This window comes from Crassostrea angulata, chromosome 10 (genome assembly GCF_025612915.1).
Source record: "Crassostrea angulata isolate pt1a10 chromosome 10, ASM2561291v2, whole genome shotgun sequence".
Classification (NCBI taxonomy): Eukaryota; Metazoa; Mollusca; class Bivalvia; order Ostreida; family Ostreidae; genus Magallana; species Magallana angulata.
Genome location: NC_069120.1, coordinates 8,029,172 through 8,053,409, shown reverse-complemented (window position 1 = coordinate 8,053,409; position 24,238 = coordinate 8,029,172). Strand labels below are relative to the sequence as shown.

General features: G+C 38.0%; 1 protein-coding gene across 9 annotated transcripts; it reads right to left on the bottom strand.

The window, feature by feature from the left end:
* Window positions 1–864: 864 nt before the first annotated feature.
* On the bottom strand, window positions 865–23,413 carry LOC128164992 (myosin heavy chain, striated muscle-like). 9 transcript variants are annotated; one of them, XM_052829154.1, is made up of 38 exons: window positions 23,270–23,413; window positions 21,711–22,002; window positions 21,327–21,470; window positions 19,230–19,386; window positions 19,041–19,068; window positions 18,432–18,552; window positions 16,635–16,727; window positions 15,993–16,056; window positions 15,098–15,196; window positions 14,766–14,869; window positions 14,536–14,674; window positions 14,306–14,424; window positions 14,070–14,219; window positions 13,798–13,968; window positions 13,516–13,698; window positions 13,285–13,411; window positions 12,277–12,344; window positions 11,970–12,175; window positions 11,569–11,826; window positions 11,293–11,374; window positions 10,774–11,157; window positions 10,457–10,666; window positions 10,234–10,379; window positions 9,980–10,070; window positions 7,363–7,419; window positions 7,149–7,235; window positions 6,895–7,061; window positions 6,290–6,368; window positions 5,009–5,451; window positions 4,526–4,875; window positions 4,206–4,446; window positions 3,908–4,100; window positions 3,564–3,824; window positions 3,227–3,466; window positions 2,933–3,133; window positions 2,672–2,836; window positions 2,406–2,529; window positions 865–1,285 (listed from the first exon to the last, which is right to left on the bottom strand). In XM_052829154.1, the coding sequence occupies exons 2-37, from the start codon at window positions 21,915–21,917 to the stop codon at window positions 2,428–2,430; spliced, it is 5,937 nt and encodes a 1,978-aa protein (XP_052685114.1). In that variant the 5' UTR covers window positions 21,918–22,002; window positions 23,270–23,413; the 3' UTR covers window positions 865–1,285; window positions 2,406–2,427. The 9 variants fall into 9 exon arrangements, with proteins under 9 accessions (XP_052685114.1, XP_052685110.1, XP_052685117.1 ...); XM_052829150.1 differs by lacking the exons at window positions 6,290–6,368; window positions 16,635–16,727; window positions 18,432–18,552 and adding exons at window positions 6,546–6,624; window positions 17,172–17,267; window positions 18,043–18,163; XM_052829157.1 differs by lacking the exons at window positions 2,406–2,529; window positions 6,290–6,368; window positions 16,635–16,727; window positions 18,432–18,552 and adding exons at window positions 1,778–1,797; window positions 6,546–6,624; window positions 17,172–17,267; window positions 18,043–18,163.
* Window positions 23,414–24,238: the final 825 nt, after the last annotated feature.

Genomic DNA, 24,238 nt, shown 5'->3' with positions numbered 1-24,238 from the left:
TTAAACTCAAACAACTTCGATGGAATGGTGACTTCAAAAGATCTATATATGGATAAACATTCCTAAATGTCCTCTCGCAGCTGAATGGCCATTAGTATCCGATAAAAGGTGCATGTGTTTATTTGTTGTCAAGGAATCAGTTGAATTAAAGGGGCATGGTCACGATTTTGGACAAAAATTATTATTTCGATTTTAATGTTTACAATATTTCAGTACGGCATTTTAAATAGGCAACCAAAATTTGAGTGTCATTCGTTGAGTTATTAGTGAGTTACAGAGTTTACAATTCATTGGTATGTAAACAAAGCATTTGTTTACATTTTGAATGTTAAAGTGAAAATTCCAAATTTAGACCTAAAATGAATGTATTTTACATATTTAGGAAATGTTTATTTATGCTTAGAATAATTAAGAAGATATAAAAATCAGTTTGAAAAGGGATTTTACTGATAAATTGAACCTGTGTAAACAAAAACAGGACACGAGCCTTGTTTACATGATAAAGAATTGCGAGCTCTGTATCATGCTTAAAGCTTAAATGACAGACTCTCAAATTTCATTTGATCAACAGACATGCATCCCTAAAGCATTGTAAATAATAAAAACAGAAAAATGGGACTTGACCCAAATCGTGATAATGCCCCTTTTAAACAGGTATTTTAGTACAAAAGTTCAGGAATTCTTCGTGCTGGTCGGAGTTGCACGAATTTTTTGCTTTTTATTTTTGTATGAACAGTTTAACTGTAATATATGCATATCCCTGATCAAGATAAATGTTTTGCAGGCTTAACATATTTACGTATTCAACAACATACATATACATATATCTCTCTGTGTAACCCATAAATAATAAAAAGAGTGATATTAATAAATACAATAGCTTTATTGTCTATGTCACAAAACACAACAGAAACCAAAAAAATATAAATCGTTGTTTCATTGTGCTAATACATCGAGTACACTCCAACCTACAGAAGTGATAGACGCTGTACCCGATTATAAGACTTCAAGACAAAATGAACAATGTATAAATAAAAAAAAAAACTGCACATTCACAGAGAGTCCATGCTAAATATTAATAAAATTTATTTTATCGTTCTTTTTCCCATTGGTAATCTCACAGTGTCTATTTGTTGACGATGGGGCGCATTTGCTAAAGCTACATATTGCACAATTCCGGCACTTTTCAATAGCTGTCATTAATATCAAAAGAAGGGGTGACAGAGCGATAAGAAGAAGATGCGCGCATGCGTGGTGACAGAAAATTTGGGTTCGAGCTTGGCCCCTGTAAAAACAAAACAAAAAAAGTTTTTAAAAATTTCGTCATTAAGGTATGTACAATAAATATCAAATTCTTTTTTAATTCATCCATGGAATGCAAATCTTTAATATAATTAAATTTACAAACTCATAAATAAAGAAAACAAAACCACAAACACACACAAATGTATGTGAATTCTGTAGATGATGTTCCTGTTAAATAAAACTGTCGTCTAGTGTCACACAACGTAGGGTGGAGGCGACATGCGCAGATATCAAACACGGAACTGTGATCTTTTGGGGGGAAAATTTGAATTGTATATTTTAGAATAATATGATTTTTTTTCTTAACCAAACAGTGTGTGAAAACAACAATCAACACCATGCTTGAAGCATGAACATATGTTAAATGCAGAGGATGTGATGAAGTTTTAAACGGACTTTGTTGTCAGGTTGTAAATGAATTCATGGAAGAAAAAATATGAAAACAACCAACCAAACAGCAGAGGAGACTTACGATTACTCGGACTGTCTGGTCTGTGGAAGAGGAGGAGGAAATGACGTAGTCAGTAAACAGTAGAGGAGGATATGACGTAGTCAGTTAACAGGACTTGCAAGGACTTGAACGCAAGTTCACATGCCTTGGTTTAAGGGGGAAATTGGTCTCATTTGCTTTTTAAATTTTACATTTCACATAAAACTGTAGTAGTGGTAAGAGGAGAATTTCGTATTTAACAAACTCAAATCGACAAATCAACATGCCTTTTTTTTTTTAGAGTTTGGATCATTTATGAGATTTCACTGTTATATAGGAAAGTTTGGTGTTTTCTGGAATTTTTTTTTTGTTTTCGCATGCTATAATCAGTTTCATTTGTAAATCAACATGGAACATTAATGTCTGGGACAACTTCGGGGATGGGACGTCTAGATGGGTCAATGAACATCACTTACTCTATCTGATTGGTCATACTCCATCATGGGGGATGTAAATAAAACATGACATCATGAGCTAAGTTTTGTTGTTGATCGTAATACTACATGTCTAACACTATTCTATAATCACACCACTCCAATGACATCACACGAACTGGTCCTACACACGAATACTCAGACTCTAATGTCCTCTACGTTTCTAATACTTTTACCTTTACAAATGGGACCGATCATTTATTTAGGAGCAACAGAGGATGCTGCCCTATCGGCCCTGGCAATACTACCCCCGCGGCCAACGACTGGGGCAACGCTACCCCCTCGCCCAACAATTGGGCCCTGGAAAACGTTGTATAGAAAGAGGCTATGCGTAATTTCGTACTCAAGAGAAATTAGTTGTTCCTGTCTATGCTACACTATCCTACAAAAAGTTAAGTCGGAATTAATCATTATCGATATCTTTATGCGTTGTTGTACTTACCATTGAGGAAGATGACACAGAGGTGCGGGTAACAGACACAGAGCTCCTGTTCTTGGCACGGAGCTTGGAAAGCGAGCCCTCGGCGGTATCGGCCCTCTCCTCGGCGTCCTCGAGCTCATGCTGTACCTTGCGGTACTTGGCAAGGTTGATAGCGGCGATCTCCTCCTGCAAAACCAAATAACAATAGTTTTATTCAATCCTGAAGAACTATCAATTGGTTCATGCAGAAGTAGGTAATGAGAAACATTTTGAGATACGTACAGCCTCTTCGACTTGTCTCTTGTATGTCTTGATCTTATTCTGCAGTTTTTCAATGAGTTCCTGCAGTCTCTCGTGGTTCTTGCGGTCCTCGTCAGCTTGGAAGGCCAGTTCTTTCATACGGCGATCGGCCTTGCGCATGTTCTTCTGGGTCTCGGCGTGTCTTCTCTGTTCGCTGTCAAGTTCTCCTTCAAGTTCTCTTACCTAAATAACAGAACCACAGTACCGTTTAACAAAGTTCTGCACAAAAATACCAAATCATGTAAATATCAGGCATAATCAAAACATTGCACCCACTCTTTGTTCTAGTTTGGCGATCATCTTCTTTCCTCCTTTGAGTGCCTGAGCCTCGGCCTCCTCAAGTCTGACTTGAAGCTCCTTAATTTGTCCTTCTAATCCCTTACGGAACTTCTCAATCTGCTGGCTGTGCTCCTGTTCGGCGCGGAGTTCGTCGGTGAGACGAGCGGCGTCAGCCACAGCTTTCTTAGCGCGTTCATCAGCGGCCTTCACTTCGTTGTTCATTTCATCAAGATCGGTCTAAATAAAAAAATTGTTGTATCAAAAGAGTAAAACTATGTGTATTTATGCATTGGATGTTATTCAATAGAAAAAAATAAGGGTGTTGACAGCATACCTGCATAGCCTGGATATCGCTTTCAAGTTTCCTCTTCTGTCCTTGGAAAGAGGACACTTGGGCAGAAAGTTCATTCACACGTTCGTTGGCTTCAGAGAGTTCGCTCTCTGCTGCTTTTCTTGCCCTCTCAGCTTGTTCAAGGGCTGTTCTGAGTTCCTCAACTTCACCTTGAAGCATCATGCAGCGGCGCTCAGCCATATTGTAAGATTCACGGGCCTCCTCTCTCTGGCGTTGCTCCTCTTCGATTTGAGTTTGCATTTCCTGTTCAAAAAATCTTACATATTATTTTTCTATGTATTTGTATACAACCAGAATGCAGATTTTCTAGACTCAAGATGACCCACCTTGATTTGTTGTTGGTACTTTTTAACGTTCTTCTCCAAATCAGCCTTTCCTCTGTTGGCAGCATCAAGAGCAATTTCAAGTTCGTTAATGTCCTGTTCTAATTTCTTCTTGATTCTCATGTTTTCAGCTTTGCCCTTGGCCTCAGCTTCAAGACTTGCCTGCATGGAATCCATTGCACGTTGGTGGTTACGACTAAAAAGAAATAAAATTGAAGCTTGTAATGTAAATAAGCACTAAGCAAATGAGCACTACGATAGTATTTAATAACAACGAGCTAAATGGTTGACTATAAGTTACCGAGTGTTTTCGAATTCTTCCTCCTTCTCCTGAAGCCTGCGGTCAATCTCAGATCGGATAGTAGAGATCTCCAGCTGAGAACGCATCACTTTAGCTTCCTCTTGTTCTAGAGCTGCTTCAGCTTCTTCCAGAGCTGCCTGGAGCTCTTCCTTTTCCATTTCCAGACGGCGTTTTGCTTTCTCAACTTCGTGAACGCTGCGACCTCCCTCAGAGAGTTGATCAGTCAGTTCGTGGATTTCATCTGCAAAACATATCGTCAACATTGGTAACACTTGCCACTAGCATTGAATATAAACGATGCAAATGAACAGTACACTTACCAGCAAGGTTCTTGTTCTCCCTTCGCAATTGTTCAATAGAGTCTTGGCTTTCTTCATATTGGGCCTTAACACGGAAGAGCTCGGCAGAGTAACCACGGGCCTCTTTCTGGGCATTTTCAAGTTCCTGTTGAAGATCATTAACCTTTTGCTGCCATTCTTGAATGGTTTTGTCGAAGGCACGCTGTTTCTTCTCCAGGGAGTTGGCGTTGGCGTTGGCTCTCTCGACATCGATCATCAGATCTTCCATCTCGCCCTGCAGTCTGGCTTTGGCCTTCTCCAAAGCGCTAACCTTGGCCTCAGATGCCTCTGCATTTTGCTCGGCCTCTTGAAGCTTGGCCATGAGCTTCCTCCTAAGGAAAAAAATCAACCGGCAATACTATTAGAGCATATACACTTGCTTTTATCTATAACTCTTTCGAAACTAAGAGTTATCTAATAATAAACACAATTTTAATGAAACACGTAATACATCCAAGAACTTACTTTGCCTCTTCAAGTTCCTCAGCACGGGCTGTACCCTCTCCCTCGAACTTGGCTCGCCACATCTGTACCTCGGTGTTGGCCTTGGACAGTTGTCGCTGCATGTCTGATTTGGACTCCTGCTCTTCCTCCAGCTGTTCACGGAGGGTGTCGATGTCAGCATTCAGGTTCCTAACGTCGCTCTGCAACTTCTGTCTGGCTCTTGTTTCCTCATCAAGAGAACGTCTGGCTTCCTCCAACTGGCTAGCAAGAGCAACCTTCTCCTTGGTAAGAGCGCCGATTCGGTGTTCGGCATCCTCAAGTTGAGCGGCAAGGTCTGTGGACTCCTGACTGTACTTGGACCTCTGGTTATTGAGGTCTTGGATCTGTCTGTTGGCTTCCTCAATTTTAGCATTCGCCTCTGAAAGTTGGCTTTCGAGATGCTTGGTAACCTTATCAACAGCTCCCTATGAATGAGCAGAGTATACTTCGATCACAATGCGTAATAATGGATATATTTGAGGAAATAGTTTGATTTTCAAAAAAGTTACTTTATTAATTCAGTAATTGGATATTATTGTAACAGACAAGTAAAAATTTTAAGAAATAAGAAAAACACGGTACAATAGTACTATAATAAGGTTGATCTAATATTCATTTTTTATGAGAGTATTGAAATAAGAAGAAGGGGATCAAGTGTCCCGTAATTCACATGATCCATTACTAAACCCTCTTCAATTACATTTTTCATAAAGAAGGTATAGATCCACAACAAATAAATCATGCGTAGCGTGCAGATGTGCCCGGTGATAGGTGTACATATCATAAAAGTACCCGTTCTTTCTCTAGTTGTTCCAGGGAGAGGAGAAGTTCCTCACACTCGTCAATCAGTTCCAGTCTTTCTCGCTCCACTCTGAACATGCATTACCGAGGAAAGCGTTAGTAAATTGCTTAGTCAGCACACAATGGAGTTTAAAAGAAAACAAGTTAATATCAAGTTTTACCCCAATAACGTGACTTTGTTCTGACGTAAACTTAGATTCAAACAAAATTACGTCCCACGCTTTGGCAAGCAAAGTAACATTGTAAAGCTATATTTTGAATTTTCAAAAGATAAATTAATGCTTTATTTGATATGAAAAACAAGCCGAAAACAAAATTATCGTTGGCCAGATCCAAAAGCGTTGTCTGCATTGAATAATGGAGCTAATAGCACTTTTTTGTCATTCAAACAGAAATTCTCCGACTTTTGAACCAAAGCCAAACATCATCCAGACAGCAGAGCTAGCCAAATCTCTCCAGTACCTTATTTTTGACAATATTTTGAATCTGAGCCTGGAGATCTTCTACTTCGCTCTTCAGTTGACCCTTTTCTTTCTCTGCTCTATTAGTATATATCAAATTAAATAACAAACTAAAGGAAAACAAAAGTAGAAAGATGGGGCTAGAGTATGGATATGGTCAGTATGGCATACGGGGAGACAGGAAAAACCACTAGACTGCAAGGTACTACTATGGTTGCTACTAGGAGCATGCGCCATCGGACACCTCGCCGGAGTACCTTTTGTTTAGTAACATGTTGTATTTGAGCTTGCAGATCTTCACATTCTCTGTGCAGATCCTTTTTCTCTTTTTCAAATCTGTAAAGTCCCGGTTTAAGTACATTTTATGCAAAATAGAAAACACCAATTTATCCAGATAATACTGATAAAACAAATTTGAGTCAGTAATCAAATGAGGCACGGGGGATCGGTAGAGCTGATTATACATGGTCAGTAAAATTGCCATCAGTAATCTATCTAAAGATAATATACTCTAGAAATCCAACACATCTTCCAATTAGAATTTGTTTTGAATATCTGAATAGTACATGTGGCCATTACTGGGTAAGTTTTAAAACGTTTAGTTACCTAGATTTAGCTTTCTGAAGTTGGTCGATTTGGTCAGCCATTTCATTAGCGGTGTCAGTTTGCTTCTTGCGAAGAGAGGAGACCTGTGCTTCATGTTGAAGAGTCGATTCCTCTAAATCACGGCGAAGCTTCAACAGTTCTTGTTCCCTCTTTTTGTTCAACTCGATCTAGAATAACATGATTAAGTGTTTATCAAGATAGTTTAACAACCTCATTAAAGATAAAACTTTGTTTCAACAGAGGAAGTAATTTACCTGAGCGGAAGTTGCACCACCAGCCTCATCAAGACGTTCGCTAAGATCTTCGAGTTCTCTAGTAACTTCAGCACGTTGTTTCTCGACCTAAAGAAGACGTTCGATAGTTCTAAAAATAGTTTACATTAAACTTTCCCTTTTCTAAACCAACAATCTCAACCTATTGAAATAACTACAACTTAATGTAGTTTATACTTGACACGTGTTGTTTTACCTTTGTTCTTGCAGCCCTTTCAGCTTCCAATTCCTCCTCAAGTTCCTCAATCCTGGCCTGTAAATCACGAACAGACATTTTAAATCACAACACGTACTCGAATAAGTAAGGAGATTTACGAAACCAAAAACGTTTTCTAAACTGAAGAGGCGAAAACTATACGAAATTTATCAAGAAGAAAGCGAAGTAAACTCTTCAGAGGTATTCTACACTTTTCCGCCGGATTATCAGTAGCCGACTCAAATACTTGAGAAAATGTTAGTGAGTGCATTTTCAAAGCATGAGTCACCAAGTTTGGCGAGCGCTGTCAGATTTTGCTTTTAAAAATATGTGTATCAGACGCACATGCATGATCAGATAAGTGTTGGAGTGAATGTGAAAGATGTCAAATAAAATTTCCATTTTTCTCGGCCTCCACTACTCAACATCTCTGAAAAGGAACTATCTAGTGCCAAAGATGGTCGTGTAGAGACTGGCATGCAACAGAAGCTCCAAGAAGCGTCTACATAAGCCATCGCATTTTTCTTTTGAGCAGAACATATGTACTTCTGACAATAACATCGCAAAAATAGCAAGGAATGCTAGATTCTTTCTTTTATCGTTCAGCTGGCCGAAGAACATGCTCGATTCCAGTGTTCTGTGTTACAATCGGTATAGGTAACTACGAATAATATGTGGGAACTTATACAAAACAATTAGTCTCAAAACACTAAATTATCATTATCACAATAATTTTGATATTCTGCAAATTCACGAGTAATAATGATATTTAGCTGTTTTCCTTTCTAAATTTTTCAAAGGATTAGATAAAAGGAATATTTTTTTCTCTAGTCATACAAAATACGGTATATGAAACATATCCTTGCTTGCAATAGAGATATAGAAAAAGCTTTTTTAAGCTACATTGACGTTATGTAATTATTCGTCATTTACCTGTGTAGTGACATTACATCCTTTTCGCGAGCCATATTAAGCTGACGGTAGAAAATCGTCTGCTTACCCACAACATACATAACCAAAACAAAAAACAAGCAGAATTTTGCAGCCAGCGAAATTTGAAATCTGAATACTCTACTTCAAGCAGATTTTTAAGTCCCGGTGAAAAGATGGCTAAATCAGACGTTTCTCTTATTATTTTCTTGCTTTTTGCACTGAGGCGAGGATTCACGGGTTCGTAAGCTCTGCTGAATAAAGCCGGGTGGTGAGCTATTCCTTCTAGAACAGCTGGACTGGTTCCTCGGTAGTTTCGGGTAAGGTCTCCTAGAATATCATCCGATTGGTACTGAACCGTCTTTTTGGAGGTGGATACCGTCTTCTTTCCTGATGATGTAGTAGATGAAGAACTGGTTGTGATCGAACTCTTTTTCGTCGGTGTAGGTTGGGCAGCTGCTTCTTTTATTTTCTGGGGTTCGTTCTTGGTAGCATTAGCTTTGACTGTACTTCTGACTGAAGTAACTGTGGCTGCTGTCGGGGCTGGGGTGGACACCTCCTCTGCCTTTGATGTTTCATGTACATCCACAGTGGCAGTCATTTTCAGTGGTTGTTGATCAGCCATGTCGATGGTTCCCGAAATTAAAACAAAGTTGCAAAAAGTACCACGTCACTCAAGGAAGAAAAGCCTGCACTAAGTCAAGATGGCTGACGACTGAGTCTAATGCTTCCTTCAAAGTCAACTTCCTGTACCCAAGAACTGCTGAAGCTACCAAGACCCACTGATGTGTGCGTAGACAAGGAGGCACAAGAACTGAATCACTCTCACAGCATCCAGCCTTTAAAGGGATCATCTGTTATTGTCTCTCACTAATCAGTGGTGTTTATCTATGGAACCATGCCAGAATCGAAACGACTGTGATCAAATACTCAAGAATGCCCTACTCAGCGCCTACACCAAAGGCTGACGACGGACTGATGCCGACAGAGAATGGCTTCGGCTTTTATACAGGGCTGGAAATGTCAAAGGCATTAAGGTATGATGGAGAGATTGTGTTTTTCGAGCAAACTGATGTAACGATTATAGCGCACATTGTACGGCCCATTCAAGTTGTAACCCCAGAAAACCCCTCTTTCATGTAATCTTCTGACAAACACTGAACACATTGCAAGAGACAGAAGTTAGAAAAACTACTAAGTTCGTACAAGAGATATCCTATTTCAAGTCCTTCAATATGATTGGGTGCTATCCTTATCCTTACCTTTTTCGCTAGCTTATTATATAACATATGTTATAATAGTTTCCGCATGCCAACAATTTTAGGAACGCTACACACTCTCGTCTTTTTGTAGATTCAACAAATGGTTAGTGCACGTTTCACAAATATTACGCAAAACTGCATTTTTTTCGTTTAACTTTTTTTTCAACGATAATTGCCTGTAGGTTGTCTATCATGAATATTAGATTAAGCAATTATTTTTAATCTAAGTATTAGTATAACATAGTTTATTCGATTACAGTCCTTATGTATGGATTTAAAGATCGTAATTTGTATCAGCTACTGAACCAGGGGTTAATTGAGTATTAATCTTTTTGTTATTTTCTCTGTTTTTTCGTGAACTCCCAATTCAATGCCTTATTTTTAAGTATACCTAAATATGTTTTTAACAAATAAATGCTAAGAACCTGAAGCTCCTTGATTTTCCTCTGTAGAGAAGCCACGAGTCCACCCTCATCTTCCAGACGAGCGTTCATGTTGGCAATCTCGGCATCTTTCCTGAGTAAGAAAATTTTCTGTATCAGTGTACAAAGTCATATCTGGCAATTTTGAATTTATATAAATTCTTAATCTTTATCTAAATCATTCTTTTATCTTTAATGCGAAATGAGAGAAGCAAATTCGATAAATCTATGAAATTTTTGTTAAAGAGATGGTTTACTTTCTATTGGCTTCCTCGAGGTCGCGTTTAATGCGTTCGAGATCTTCCACAGCGCCCTGAGTGGATTTCAAATCTTGCTCAAGCTTCCTCTTGGCCTTTTCAACGTCACCTCTCACTTTCTTCTCTCTCTCCAGATTGTCCTCGAGCTAATTACGAAAGCGCAATATTAAACACGTTCAGGCAATTTCGTACCCGGTGCAATTCGAATTGAACGAAAACTTACCTCATCTAGAGTAGACTCCAACTTCTGTTTAAGTTTGTTGAGGTGATTGACCTTGTCTTCCTCGGCCTGAAGTTTCTCGTTGAGCTGTTTTGTACCCTCATCCATACTCTTTTTATCTCTATTGAGGCGAGCAATTACTTCGTCTTGTGATGCCATTTCGTCCTGAAGAGTCTTAATTTGGTTATCTCTAGTTGCCTTTTCTTGTTCAGCCTATACAAAGAGATAAAATTTTAATCATATGATTAATTGATTTCATCTCATCATAAAGTGGGACAATTTAAATGCATGCATGTGAAAATGACGACTAGTGATAGTACTTTGGCCAAAGAGTTTTCTAGGTCTTCAATGTCTTTCTTCAGTTCGTCGTTTTCTGACTCCATCTTCTTCTTGATGCTTTCTAGGTCTGCTGCAGCGTCCTCCTCGTCCAGAAGTCTCTCCTCCATCTCCTTCAGCTGGCTCTCCAGGTCGGCCTTCTGATTGATGAGTTTTTCGATTCTGTCCTCAGCGTCCACCAAACTGTCTTGCTCGGTCTGCAGCTGAAGGTAAATATCGTTTTTCTGTTCCAGAAGGGTTACGTTTTGCTCTTCAAGCTCTTTCTTGATGCGGCTGATTTTCTCAAGTTCTTCCTTGATCTTTTCCATTTCCTCAAGCTTTTTCTTCATTTCCTCTTCAGCGCGAGCAATGTTCAACAAAGGCTTGACCTAAAGAAAATCAGAGCAATTATACAACGTAAACCTTTGAAACCAGATAAATTTAAACACCTCTCTTTCATATCATAAAACAAAATCGTGAAGACCATGAATAATCATGTTTCATATATTAAAATGACTACTTACTTTGCAGTACAGTCTCCACCACTGCCAGTTGCGGAGCATCAACCATTTTCTGATGTTCCTCTGGATGATGGAAAGTCCGACTCTGATAAAGGAAAAGGCATTTTAAATGAAGACATCAGTTTTGTCGCCCAGGTATATAATAACATATGTAGCTGTTAATAGCCTAAATAAAATATATACCTCTGGTCTTGAAGCATTTTAAATGAAGACACCAGTTTTGTCGCCGTGGTATATAATAACATATGTAGCTGTTAATAGCCTAAATAAAACATATACCTCTGGTCTTGGAGCTTTTTGTATTGCTTGCGGACGAGGTATCCACGGATATGAGCCTGGAACATAGAGATGATCTTTCCGAGACGTTCATCTCTCATCTCTTCCAACATACCGAGAACACCAGCCTTGAAGAAGACCTTGGTGTTTCCGAGCCTGTACTCTGCGGGGTCCAACTGCAGGGCCAGAAGGATTTTCTCAGTGACAACCTTGCCATCAGCAAATCCTTGAGGGATGGCGTTGGGGGCCAAAATGGAGTATCTACAAAATTAACCATTATTACTGTTAGAACAGTAAGTATTTAAAGTCTTTATACAAACGACATACATGATAAAACACTGCATCGATAATACACACATAAACATAGACTGCAGATGATAAAAGAACTGGGGCTAATTACTAACCTCTGTTTGAACTCAGAGTAGATAACTCTGCTAGGGAATCCTTTCCTGCAAATACGGATTCCTTCCAGGACACCGTTACATTGCAACTGGTTCAGGACCAGGGCAGCATCAATGACGCCTGGTTGTTTGAACTCGTTGGGAATGATACAGCGGACAAAGTGGGGGTGAGTGCTGTACAGGTTCTTCATCAGCTTGTTCAGGGATTCCTGGCAAAAGGAGAAGAATACAATAACGTTTCGAAGTCATTAAGGCAAGGTATACAGCTAATCTCCAAATATTTAACAAACTATAACAATTAATAACGTACCCTGTGCAGAGCTGAGATGGTCTGGAAGGAAGCGGACTTCTTCTTCTTCTTGTGGCCACCACCATCAGCTAAAGACACAGAGACAATTGGTTACAGTGATTATGAAGAAAGGTCATTACAAAAATTATTTAATCTACCAACTACGTATCTACATTGTACTTCAACGTTATTCAGGCACGGAGCAACGGGAGGGGCATAGCTCTTTCGATTTTTATGCATTGTAGCATTTTATTTACATACAAAAATTTTCAAGCTATTTGGACCTCTACTTTTTATAAAGGCTTGCCCTTCCATTAAAAAAGCGATGCTACGTACCTGCTGTTCATTTATTTTTTCATGGAGCAAGACATACACGTACACAATACAAACATAAACGAAACGAATACACTTCTGGGCCACACGTATAAACTACAGGGTGTATAGATACGAGGAATCGTTTTGAAATATCGTCTACAATAGTCTATAAGAATATATCTGAATATCAATGCAGAATAAATCTATGTAAACTATCATTATACACATGAACAACTCTGTTCGCTAGTTCACCAACATCACAACATATTCCAAGTTACTGCACAATTTTCTAACACAATACCTATCTACAAAAGCAGGATCAACGCGGAGAAGCGACGTATTTTCTCTAACAATTTTAATATCAAAAATTTTGGCCAGTAACTGGACAAGCAATTCCTTCAATGCTCATCTACAATGAATGTACTGTTGTCACTATTGATCCTGATATATCACAGGTACTTACATTTAGTATCCCCTGTAAGTTACGATAAAGTTGTTGAAAAGGGGAACAAATAAATGAGTTATTGAAATAAATTAACGCTTTTTATTTAGTGAAACATGATATCATTTACTTGGTGGAAGTTCAATCTACAAATAATGGCTTCACCTCTCATTAGTAAAAGAATGTAAGAAAATTAAATAGCAAAAAAAAATTGTAAGAAAATGTTGATTTAAAAAGCCACGCAATGTTAGCAACAAATTAAATTATAATACCTGGGTCATCATGAGAAGCGAAGAGGGTCTGGACAAGGTGTTCCTTGGAGTGGCTGAGGAGCTCCACGACAGTCTCGTTAATTGGATCCTTGTTCTTCTCTAACCAGCCATTGATGTTGTATGGCACCTAATTTACAATATATATGTCAGTAAGTAATAAAATAAATACTAATAAATATTGCGGGTTTTTTTTTGTTTGACGGTTTATGGTTTATTTTCTAGAAAACTTACACTTCCGGCATAGTGATGCAGTTCAAAGTGAGGTGCAGGAAGACCAGGCTTGGATGCTTTTCCAGGCTTTCCAAAGTTGGGAGACTTGCCCATGTGGTTGGCATACAGTTTCTCCTTGAAGGTGTTATCGTTGGCCTTGGGGAACATGCACTCTTCTTCCAGGATGGACAAAATACCCATAGGCTGGAAGTAAACATTATTTATTGTTGAAGTTCAAGAAGCGAAACAAATAAAAACTTCAAGATTTCCTCATCACTTAAATGATTGTGAACTACACCTTACCTTTTCAATGAGATCGATACACGCCTGCAGATCCATTCCGAAGTCGATGAATTCCCATTGAATACCCTCCTTCTTATATTCTTCTTGTTCCAGAATGAACATGTGGTGGTTGAAGAACTGTTGAAGCCTTTCATTGGTGTAGTTGATGCACAGTTGTTCAAAGCTGTTAAACTATAAAACAATATTTTTCGTCCTAAACACTGATGAAACTTTTCCTTAACTACTTCAAAACAGCGCTGGATCAAAGATTACAAATCTTTAAGATAACTTACGTCGAAGATTTCGAAACCAGCGATATCCAGGACACCAATGTAGTAGTTTCTCTTGGCCTTGGTGTCAAGAGTCTTGTTGACACGCATAACCAACCATTTGAACATGCGGTCGTAAATGGACTTGGCGAGGGCACCAACGGAGTAAACCACCTGCAGACAAGAGTCTCGTCAAATCACACTGTCTAGATCGATTTTTAAGAAGTTGATTTAATAACGGAGTAGAGAAGTGTGCTTACTTGGTCCTTATTTCTGCCCTGGGTGACAACTTCGGTTCCGACCTTGATCTTGGGTTTCAGGAGAGCTTTCAACAAATCTCCAGCATTGACACCCAAAAGGAAGGCCACCCTTTCAGCCTCTATAAATATGTACCGCTTATATTAAACATGTACAGATATCTGGAGGATTTTAAAAACATTTACATATATTAGGCAACGATTAACGGGGATGCTTTAATTGTGTAACTGACCAGCAGTGCCATCAGCTTCTGCCTGCTCTTCACGAGGCCTCTGTTTGAACTTCATCTCTCCCATGTGGAGAATGGCACCAGTGCACTTGTACATGCTATTCTTCTCTTCTTGAGTAAACCCGAGAATATCAAAAGCTTCCTACAAAGATAAGCGAGATCGATGAATGCAGAGATGTATCATTAGTAAGTAAATTAATCTGTAGTTTGAGTTTACAAACATAGACTCTTACATCAGTGATTCTCATTTCCTCCACGTCATCAATGCCTTCCACAGTCAGAGCTCCCTGGTTGATGAAGGAGAACAGGGCGGGGTCACACTCGCAAAGGAGTCGCTCTGTCAATGAAAGTGATCAGTTAGCAACCCACTTGTACAGGACAAATTACAGATAATTTTTCAATATGATAGTTCAAGCACTTATAAGTACTTAATTTCATAAGTTTTTTTTTCAATTATCAACTTCATGTATATAAACAACGTGTTCATTATGATTAATATTGAGTGATACCGGTATAATTGGTCATCGTTTCAGTTAATTAGTTAGACCTTAACAGTAATTCTGACCTTTAATGTCCTTCAGACCCCCAGACAACAGCTGGTAAAAGATGTGGTAGTCTCTCTCGGCTGGTTGTTGGAATGTCACACGAGATTTCTCCAGCAGGTCTGCAAACGATTTATTTTTCATATCAGAGAAACGTTTTTGTAATTTTAAGACATCAGTGTTTAATCTTTACTCAGATAACTTGAAATAAAGAACGACTACTTCCAAAAAATCTACTGTCTTCTGTAAGCATATTGATAGAATCACATTTTGCTCTTTCCTTATATTATTTCCTCCAAAACATTATGCCTGTTAACTCGGGGTAACAAACCGGAAGGAAAACCCAGGGACTGAAAAGGGTACCTACCTGGAATCAAGGTATAGGACGTGTTGCAAGGAAAGGTTTTATTATTTTTGTTGGAGTTTGGGGCAGCATGCAGTTGTCAAGAAAAATCAAGAAAATTTTCAAGGTGAAAATTGGATAAATTTGTACATCGCTGGAAAACACGTTGTTGTGTTGATTTTCCATTTTATTGCGGAATGAATAGCAAACGGTAAAAACAGTGTTTGGGTGGTGTCAAGGAATTGGAAATGTTTTTATGTTATGGGATATTTTCAAACCGACTTTTTTCTATATTGAAGAAGAAGACATATTATTAGGCATAGGTAAGGAAGGAGTTGAAATGGTTTTCAAACAAGACTGTAATCAGACAAATTGATTAAGGTTTAAGGTATGAAAGGTTCTTGGTGGGAGAGATAAAACAATAACCATTGTCTTATGAAGTTTCAGAACCAGAGGACTGAAGAGCGCTGAAAATATAATTCATGTGTATAAAACCGTACTAACAAAAACAAATTGAAACTTGTACCATTGAATTATCAACAGAATATTTCAGTAAATCATAGCTTTATGCTTACATGTTTCAATATCTGCTCCAGCGATTTTCCCGGTAGGTCCAAAGTGAATTCTGATGAATTTTCCCTAAAATATTGTGAAACCATCTCAGCAAATACCAAAGGCATAAATTGCAGTTGAAATTTAATAATTCAAAAGTTTTAGTTTTAAGAAAAACAATATGCTTAATGCCATGAGTAATCCTTGTGCATAAATTCTAATACTCTATTCTAGTTCCTTTAGAAGAAAAAATACAAGTTTTTGAGAGAGATATGATAGAACGAGGAAGTGATGAATGGGAAGGTGGGAACGTTTGAATGAACTTTGATCTACACTATAACGGGATGAATCTACGATAAAAACATGTTAAATGTTTGGTGGCAAAATCACACGGTTATAAAAGGGTGTCGAATTGTAAAATCCAAATGGGTAAGGTAAAGACATGCGTTTTGAAATAGGGGTATTCAAAACAGGATAATATTACCTCGTAAGATTTGCAAATACATCTGGTACACTTAATAATTCGGTACTTAAATAATCAGTTGGACTCAATGTTCTGAACAATAATATCTAAAAGTTTTCTGTGTTCGCATGTGAAGTAAAAAAAAAAATAGTAATTAGCAATTTGAAGACAGATGCTCTGTGATGCTTCATCTGTTACTTACGAATCGAGAGGAATTGTTGTTTCGAACTGTCTTGGCGTTACCAAAAGCTTCTAATACAGGGTTAGCCTGAATGATCTGGTCTTCCAGATTTCCCTGTGTACCGGGGATACAAAAGGAAGGTCATCACACACCGTTAACAACTAATCAAGTCATAGGTGGTTAATGGTGATTAGCTATCTCCTCAAATCTATCCACCTCTGCTAACTGACCACTACAGTGAATTGTAAATTAAAAAAAACTAATTTTTTTAAATCTCCTTTTTTTTCGGGATTATTTATTTTATGTTTGAATTTTTTTTTCAGTTTGGTGTTGTTTTACAATCAAATCTGTAGTGAGAAAAATCGACGAGGAGATGTACATACAGAGGAGATAACTAACCATTAAGGTAGAAAACAAAACAAAAGAAAAATAAAATCTGGCTCGGGTTGGTGAAGGTCTGCATCGGTAGGTGGGACCAGAAACTGAAAGAAACACGCGCAGGCAGTGCATGGGTAGGGTCCAACGGGAGGGTTCGGGGTTCCACTAAGGTTTACTTACGAATCGTGACGAGTTGTTGTTTCTGGTTGTTTTGGCATTACCATAGGCCTCAAGTACAGGATTGGCCTGTACAATCTGATCCTCTAGGGTGGTGAGCTGTTTTTAGGAAGGGATAAGGGTAAAGGGATTGGGAAAGGAGCAGGGGTGAAGGGGAAGAAAAAAATATACAGTGTTACAAATACACAAACGTTTGAATTATCTTTAAAAAATCATATTTGTATAAATACATTTTAAGAATATATAAAAAATATCAAAAACACACAAAATAGTCTAACTCTAGAGCGGTTTATCTGGTGAGTGGTTAATCGATCAAGTTCAAAGGTTAGTGACTCTTTGGTCGTGTAGGGTGGGTGTCAAAACGAACAGCAAACCGGAGGCACACAGGGTGACGCCTTGTTCATTCATGATCACATGGTGTCACGGTAGACTTGCCCAGTCTTAAGGAGGTTTCACACCATGCAAGGAGGCCTACGATTTCTGAAAGACGGACGTCACAAAAGTACACAGGACAGATCGAACAAATAGAAAAGGGTGGAAAAGTGATTTGCTTTTAATCTGAAACTGAACTAACTATTTACTAAGGTCATCTTATTCACTGATGTTGCAGAAAATAAAAATGGACGTTCAAACATTGTTCATTGATCAAACATTAACTAGCTAGAACATCCATTTTTAAACTAATTATCAGGAGCAATCCATGCAATTAGAGACTTTCCTGTGAATTGTTTAGGGGAAGGCAAGCCTATATGTTTTTATTTTATTTTTTTAAAAGAAATGTCGTTTTTATCTTTTTAAATGGATATCTTATTATTCGAAAACCATTGAACTGTGTGACACCATGTTCTCATTGAATGCGGCGGTCCCGTACAACCTTCTTAGTATCTTTCTTTTCCTCAACATCTCCGCTCTTCTTTTGTAAACTAGCGGCAACGTGGGCAAAATACTGGATGACTTTTTTCGTATTTTCAGTTTTACCAGCTCCAGACTCTCCTCTATATCAAAATATTTAACAAAACACATTGTACTTTATATATCACAACATTCAAAGCTAGTGGCCAGCGGAAGGCGGCATAAACCTTGTCTGAAGTTTACCCCCTTCCACTGCAACCGATGCAGAAGGAATCTGATTCAATCAAGTTTTCAAAGGCTGAAACCTCTAATGAAATCGCTTAAAACTTAGAGCGATTTGATGCAGTCTCCTTTGAAAACTTCTTGAATCAAGATCCCTCGACTTGCATGACTTAAAACCTGAACACTTACAACGTACGGACCACCGTCGTGTCCCCGCTTTTGAGATTCACGGTAGATATTAGCCGCCACTCTAGCAAAATACTGAATTACTTTCTTGGTACTTTCTGTTTTTCCGGCTCCGGATTCACCTCTATATTCAAAAACAATGAATCAGCGAGGTATGTATATGGTATACATATTTTGCCCCTAGTTATTATTTTAAAAAATATTCATACGTACTTTGCTGAGTTGTTTTTCAGAAAGAATGTCATATAATCTTCTATGTATATATGAGCTAATAAAATGAACATCATTTCTGCCTGGTTATACATGCATTATCAATGATTCGTTGTGGTAGTAGAAAGGAATCTGGTTTCAATCTTTCAAAGGACAATGGTGTCCTTCATCTACAACCTTTTCTGTGTTTGTATGTTCCATTTTTTATCTTTAACAAGTTCTGTTTTTTTCCCAACATTCATCTTTGTCTTTTTAGCCCGTATATCAACAGTCCTGGGTGTGTTATGATGTTGAAATAATTTTCTACGCGAGCTTCACTATGCGTGATGACGCCCTGCGCCCACTGTTCTAGCTGATAAGAAATCGATTTGGTGATAGGGCTACATTAGATCGCATACTTACGTGATAAGCATAGACTGGTTTTCACGATCTGAAAACAATGAAAAGGAATTCTGTTAAAAAAGCAAACAATAGATAAGAATTTTGTCGCAATAAAACGAACATTTCTTAAGGCTGTTGCATTATTTTTGTTATCACAAGCATCTTTGCTCCATTTTTACAATCAGTATGATGGAGGGTAAAGCACTGTACCTTGCACCATGAACTGGTAGGCGTTGTCTGCGATTGAGAACAAGTGAGGGGGCATTTCCATCCTTCTCTTTCCTCTGTATTTGGCGATGATGCTCTCTGTGTAGATGGGGAGGCGGCGGTAGGGGTTGATGGCCACACAGAAAAGTCCAGAGTAGGTCTATAAAACACCACCAATTATGTAATGTTGATTTCAGCACAAATAACAAAAGGACTATAATCAATATAATACGTTAATACAAATTTTTATTAAAATAGAATATTTTGCACCAAACAAAACTGAATTCTAAAATCAGGGACAATTATACTAGCATTGAATATAGAATTTACAAATACATGTATCATACTGCTAAACTTAAAAACTAACATTTCTTCATGTACGTGTTAACGGGGCAAGCTGTAATAAAGTAATTTGGCAGAAAGTTTTAAAAGTACTAATAGTTTGTTTTGTATTCTCCAAATGTGAGAAGTGCTCAAGACTGTCAGAACTACAGGTATTACTTGAGCTGATATTTATGTGTACACATGGACATTGTTGCTTTTCTGAAATTTCTTAGCTGGTAATCTTGCAATATTAGTGTTCATTAACACTAGAAAATAAGACTATCACCTGTGTAACCTTGAATTAGGTACTCGACATTGAATTCGAAACGCGTGGTGAAAAAAATGGGCAATTTGACAAGACCACATTCTCAGTTGCAAAATCTCCCAAAATATATAGGGAAGTATTGTCTGCTAAACACTGTTAGGAACCAATCTATTATCAAAAAATGAAGATCTATCGCGGGGCACATTCCGCGGCGTGGGTAAGTATATATCATATCTGTACAGCTGCCAAGGAAGAGAGCTCAGCCAGGAGGGATATGCAAACTTGCATATTCTACGTCAGGAGTCGAGTTACCGACTAGTGAGTTATTTTTAGCTCCCTTTCCAATACCCAAATAAGTATTTGCGATAGGTGAGGGAACGCTCCGCAGAGTATGTAGGTGTGCTATCTACGTTTCAATATTGCAAATATTAGGAGTAGGAGATGCAACTCGCAAAATATAAAAGTAATCTGAGAGCCCCGATGAAAAGATAATTCGCAGTCTAAGTGCTCTGAACTCGCCTGCCTTTGAATTCCATTGCATTCTTAGCTCTCTTGTCTATGACTCCTCTTTGTATTCATGTAAAAGGCCTTTGCATTGCAGTTTGTAAATAATGATCATTATACTAAAACATTTGATGGCGTCCTTTCATGTTATAACTGTTTAGATAGCCAGTATGTGTAACCATGATAAAATCTGCCCGCTTGCTATGAAATTTCAGCTATCAACAAGATAGCCCCAACCCCAATGTCCAGATATCCCTGTACATTCGGCTTGTAAGAGTTTTGGTAAACAACAATTCACGAAATTTGTTGCCATTTAACTTGTATACAAATTCACTGGTTGAGACGAGACCAGCAGTAAGCTCGGGTAATGATCTTTTCCGGTAGCCCAACTACCAATTACAAATAAAACATCTAATTTACGCAGACGAGCTACCTTTGTTACAAAGTTAACGTTATCTTAATAGAGACGTTTGAGAAAAAATAGCTATATTTATTTTGACTAATCATGTAACATCGTAAGAAAGGACAATTTTGTTTGCGATCCTATGTTGTTTGCGACCAATAGATTTTTTAAAAGTTGTTTTGTTTGAAAGATTGAATTCAAAGAGTCAAAAGTTTGTCCTTTGGAAAACGGAATGTTTAATATGATGTCTATGAGGCACTTTGAAGGCTTACATATCATAATATGACAATTATAATCATTAAAGTGTTATGAATTCCCATTTTACAGCAAATGCCAATAAGGTATCAAGGTATCATAATGTATCATATTTCCTCAATATTGACACATGATATTTCTTTGTGCAGTGTTTGAATACATATGTAGCCTTTCCCCATGATTAAAAAGTTTGATTGATTGGCTAGATTTGCACCGTGCTAATTTCTGTACATGAGACATTTATATGTTTTGAGCACACGTCTTAATAAGTGACTGGCTTGTAAAATTGTTTTTAGGGCCTAAGTTTATAATCACGTGTCGTCGTGTTTCATAAGGAAGAGTGACTTACATAGATCATCCCCAGGTAGTAACGAGATCTCAAGTTGTGCAGTACAGAGGCTTCGTTCAGATACGTCATGTTGGCCATGTCCTCGATCTTCTCAAACTTGGGTGGGTTCATCTGTTGGATATCATCCTTCTTCACTGTACGGTTCTGTAATTTAAAAAGTTCAAAATCAATTTCATAGTCCATTACTTCATTGCTCGTGTTTTAAGGTTATAAAACAAAGCTTTATGATAGCTCTGTTTGAATATCATCCCTAATGAAGAATATGCCATATTCCTTTTATACATTGTTACTAGCATCATTAGGACATTAGGTCATAAGAAAACATTATTGAAACAAAAAAGGGCTAAATCGTCATCCCTGTTAATGCCATTGCAAAATCAGTACCTCCTGCTTTTCAATAGTCTTGACGGTAATCTCATCTCCTTTAGAGGACTGGATTTCGGCTCCTACAAAGCCCTCTTTCTCGTCGGGCACCCAACACATTTTCTTGCCGTCGAAGGGCTGGGTCTGTTCCTTCAGTAACTTCTTCCGGTCCACGGCCAGATACTGGAAATCTGGATCCTGAGGATCGAAGGGTCCAACATTCGACATGGTTGCTGTTTCTTCGAACTTGTTCACGAAATCAAGGAGAAATAGAACTAACACTTAACGACACGGCCAACAGCGAGCAGACAGCCTGCAACAGAACGAGCAAATAGGGTTCTATTGAATTTGCATTTTTGATTCACTTGGTTTTGAAAATTAATTATAATCTCTACTATGTTGACAGCAAAACACAATTAGTTTACATGTACGCTATGAATAGAATATACAAGTTTCCTAAAAGATTTAAGAGTGCTTCTCCCCACATATCATAGTTATACACAGGTCTATTGTGTCATCACTCATCTCACCAGAAACACATATACTGTGCTACTTGTCAGCATCAAACGTCAGGATATGTATGCTGATGGAGTGGATAAGCGGATTAACACGTATTAACACAATTAATCCATTTTAGTGACCCGTAAAATTTCTCGTTGTTAGCATGTCAAGTACTCTGTAGACCCATCGAGAGCTAATTGGCACCTCAGCAGGGTTCAATTCGTATCTGATCAATGTCCACTTGTTTGTATATATATCATCAATAACAATATTTCATTATCAATGTGCGTGAAATAGGCATGTTAACATGCCTTTTATCTTATTTTCTAGTGCTACATCTTTGCTGTGCTCGTTCCCTTTTTTATAGTTTGACCTTCGCCAAGGTGATAAAAATCAAATAAAAATCGTTCTCTAGCAACAAACCAAAACCTGTTCCTGGAAATCAGGCACTTTAAATTATCTAAATATTCGGGCTGCGAGGCTGTAATCAAGTAGGATGGGGCATACAGTGTTTTGATCAGGATTGAGAAGAACCAATGCTACAGACGTTTAAAGTTTGCTTGCGTAGTTTGAGAGAGAAATTATTTTGCAGATGTTTCCAAGCTGTGAGAGATAGCAGCAGACATTGTAATGTCGGTGAAGAGAAAAATTCAGCAAAAATGCCTGTATAGGTATCTAGATCTGCGAATGAGTTTTTTTTGTATCAGCTTTTACAAATTTATATATCAAATGCATGTATCTTAAAGGCGTAACCTAAATATTTGTATAAATAGAAAGACATAAGTTGCAATTGAATACGTTTACACTAATATGCAATGTATTTATGAATAGGGTCCAAGTATGAAAATCCAAGCGAAGCGTAAAATTAATCAGGTTAAATTAATAACCCAATTATTACACTTCAAACGACTTAAGAACACATATGCAATATTTGATAAATATGATATACCTCCAGTAATACGGTGGGAATCCAAGACTTTGTAGTCATGTCAAAAGTCAAACTAAGACATGCATACGTAATTATAATCATAAAAGGTGAATAGAAAGTCAACTATAAAAGAAATCACACACATACTTACAGTAGTGAAGAGGCTGCTCTGATAAGAGGCTCGGCTTCCGTACAGATTTATAATCACTGTAGCAGTCGACAAAATTTAGCTAAATTGGTGCGTATTGGAGGAAACTTTTACTAAAGTTGCAAAGCAACCAATCATATTCTCTGTAAGAGAGGTTTCCTGGAAGCCCTAAAAAAGCTGCGGCTCAAGGAATCCAAGATGGGTAAGCGCCCCGTAGTGATAAAACGCGACAGATAGCGCGGGGATTGGGGGCTTGTTACAGCCTCCGGAACTTTACGGCTTCTGACAGCTTCAGCTTTGTTTGTGTTTTAGATAACATCAAACGCTTTTATACATATACTGTCAAGACTTTGCCAATAGATGAATGACTGTCTCCTATAAGAGCTAATTTCAAGAGAATCGCTTAATCGTGGAATTTAGCATTTACTGATGGACCATTTTGTTAGATTATTTCTCTTCTTTAAATTTCTTTTATTCAATACATGTTTAATTGAAAAAAAAAATAATAACGGACCCCCATCCCCCCAAAGGAAGCTAGAGAAATGGTTGATACTTGTCGATCCAATATATCTTCGCGATAAACGAAATTTTAAGTTTGCTTCCTGACATACTACATTAGCTTTTTACTGTTCACTAGCGCCAGTTCTAATCCCTTGCACTCGTCTTCAACTTTTAGTTTTTGCCGCCAAAGTGGCAAAATCATGAAACCTAGCTTTAGATGGTAATTAAAGATTCCCAACTTCAAAAATTTTTCATCCTCAATTCTGCATGTTATTAAGTCAGAGAAATCTGATAAAATGATTCTGAAAATCCATCACATTCCACTGGTTAACTCGGTGTTGGTTTAAAAAAATTATTTGTTGTTGAGTTAATACAGCATCAGATATTTATATCACGTGACCTAGGCACGCTTACTACTGTTCTCCCCTGTCAGGTATTTCATTAAGTAGATTATCTGTCGGTGGCCCCGGG

Excerpts from the sequence above, each read along its gene's own strand:
- LOC128164992 (XM_052829150.1), bottom strand. The coding sequence starts at position 21,917 with ATGTCGAATGTTGGACCCTTCGATCCTCAGGATCCAGATTTCCAGTAT. Across the intron at positions 14,220-14,305 it reads AGGGCAGAAATAAGGACCAA|GTGGTTTACTCCGTTGGTGC; the intron begins GTAAGCACACTT and ends TCTTGTCTGCAG. Across the intron at positions 3,825-3,907 it reads AGTACCAACAACAAATCAAG|GAAATGCAAACTCAAATCGA; the intron begins GTGGGTCATCTT and ends TTTTTTGAACAG.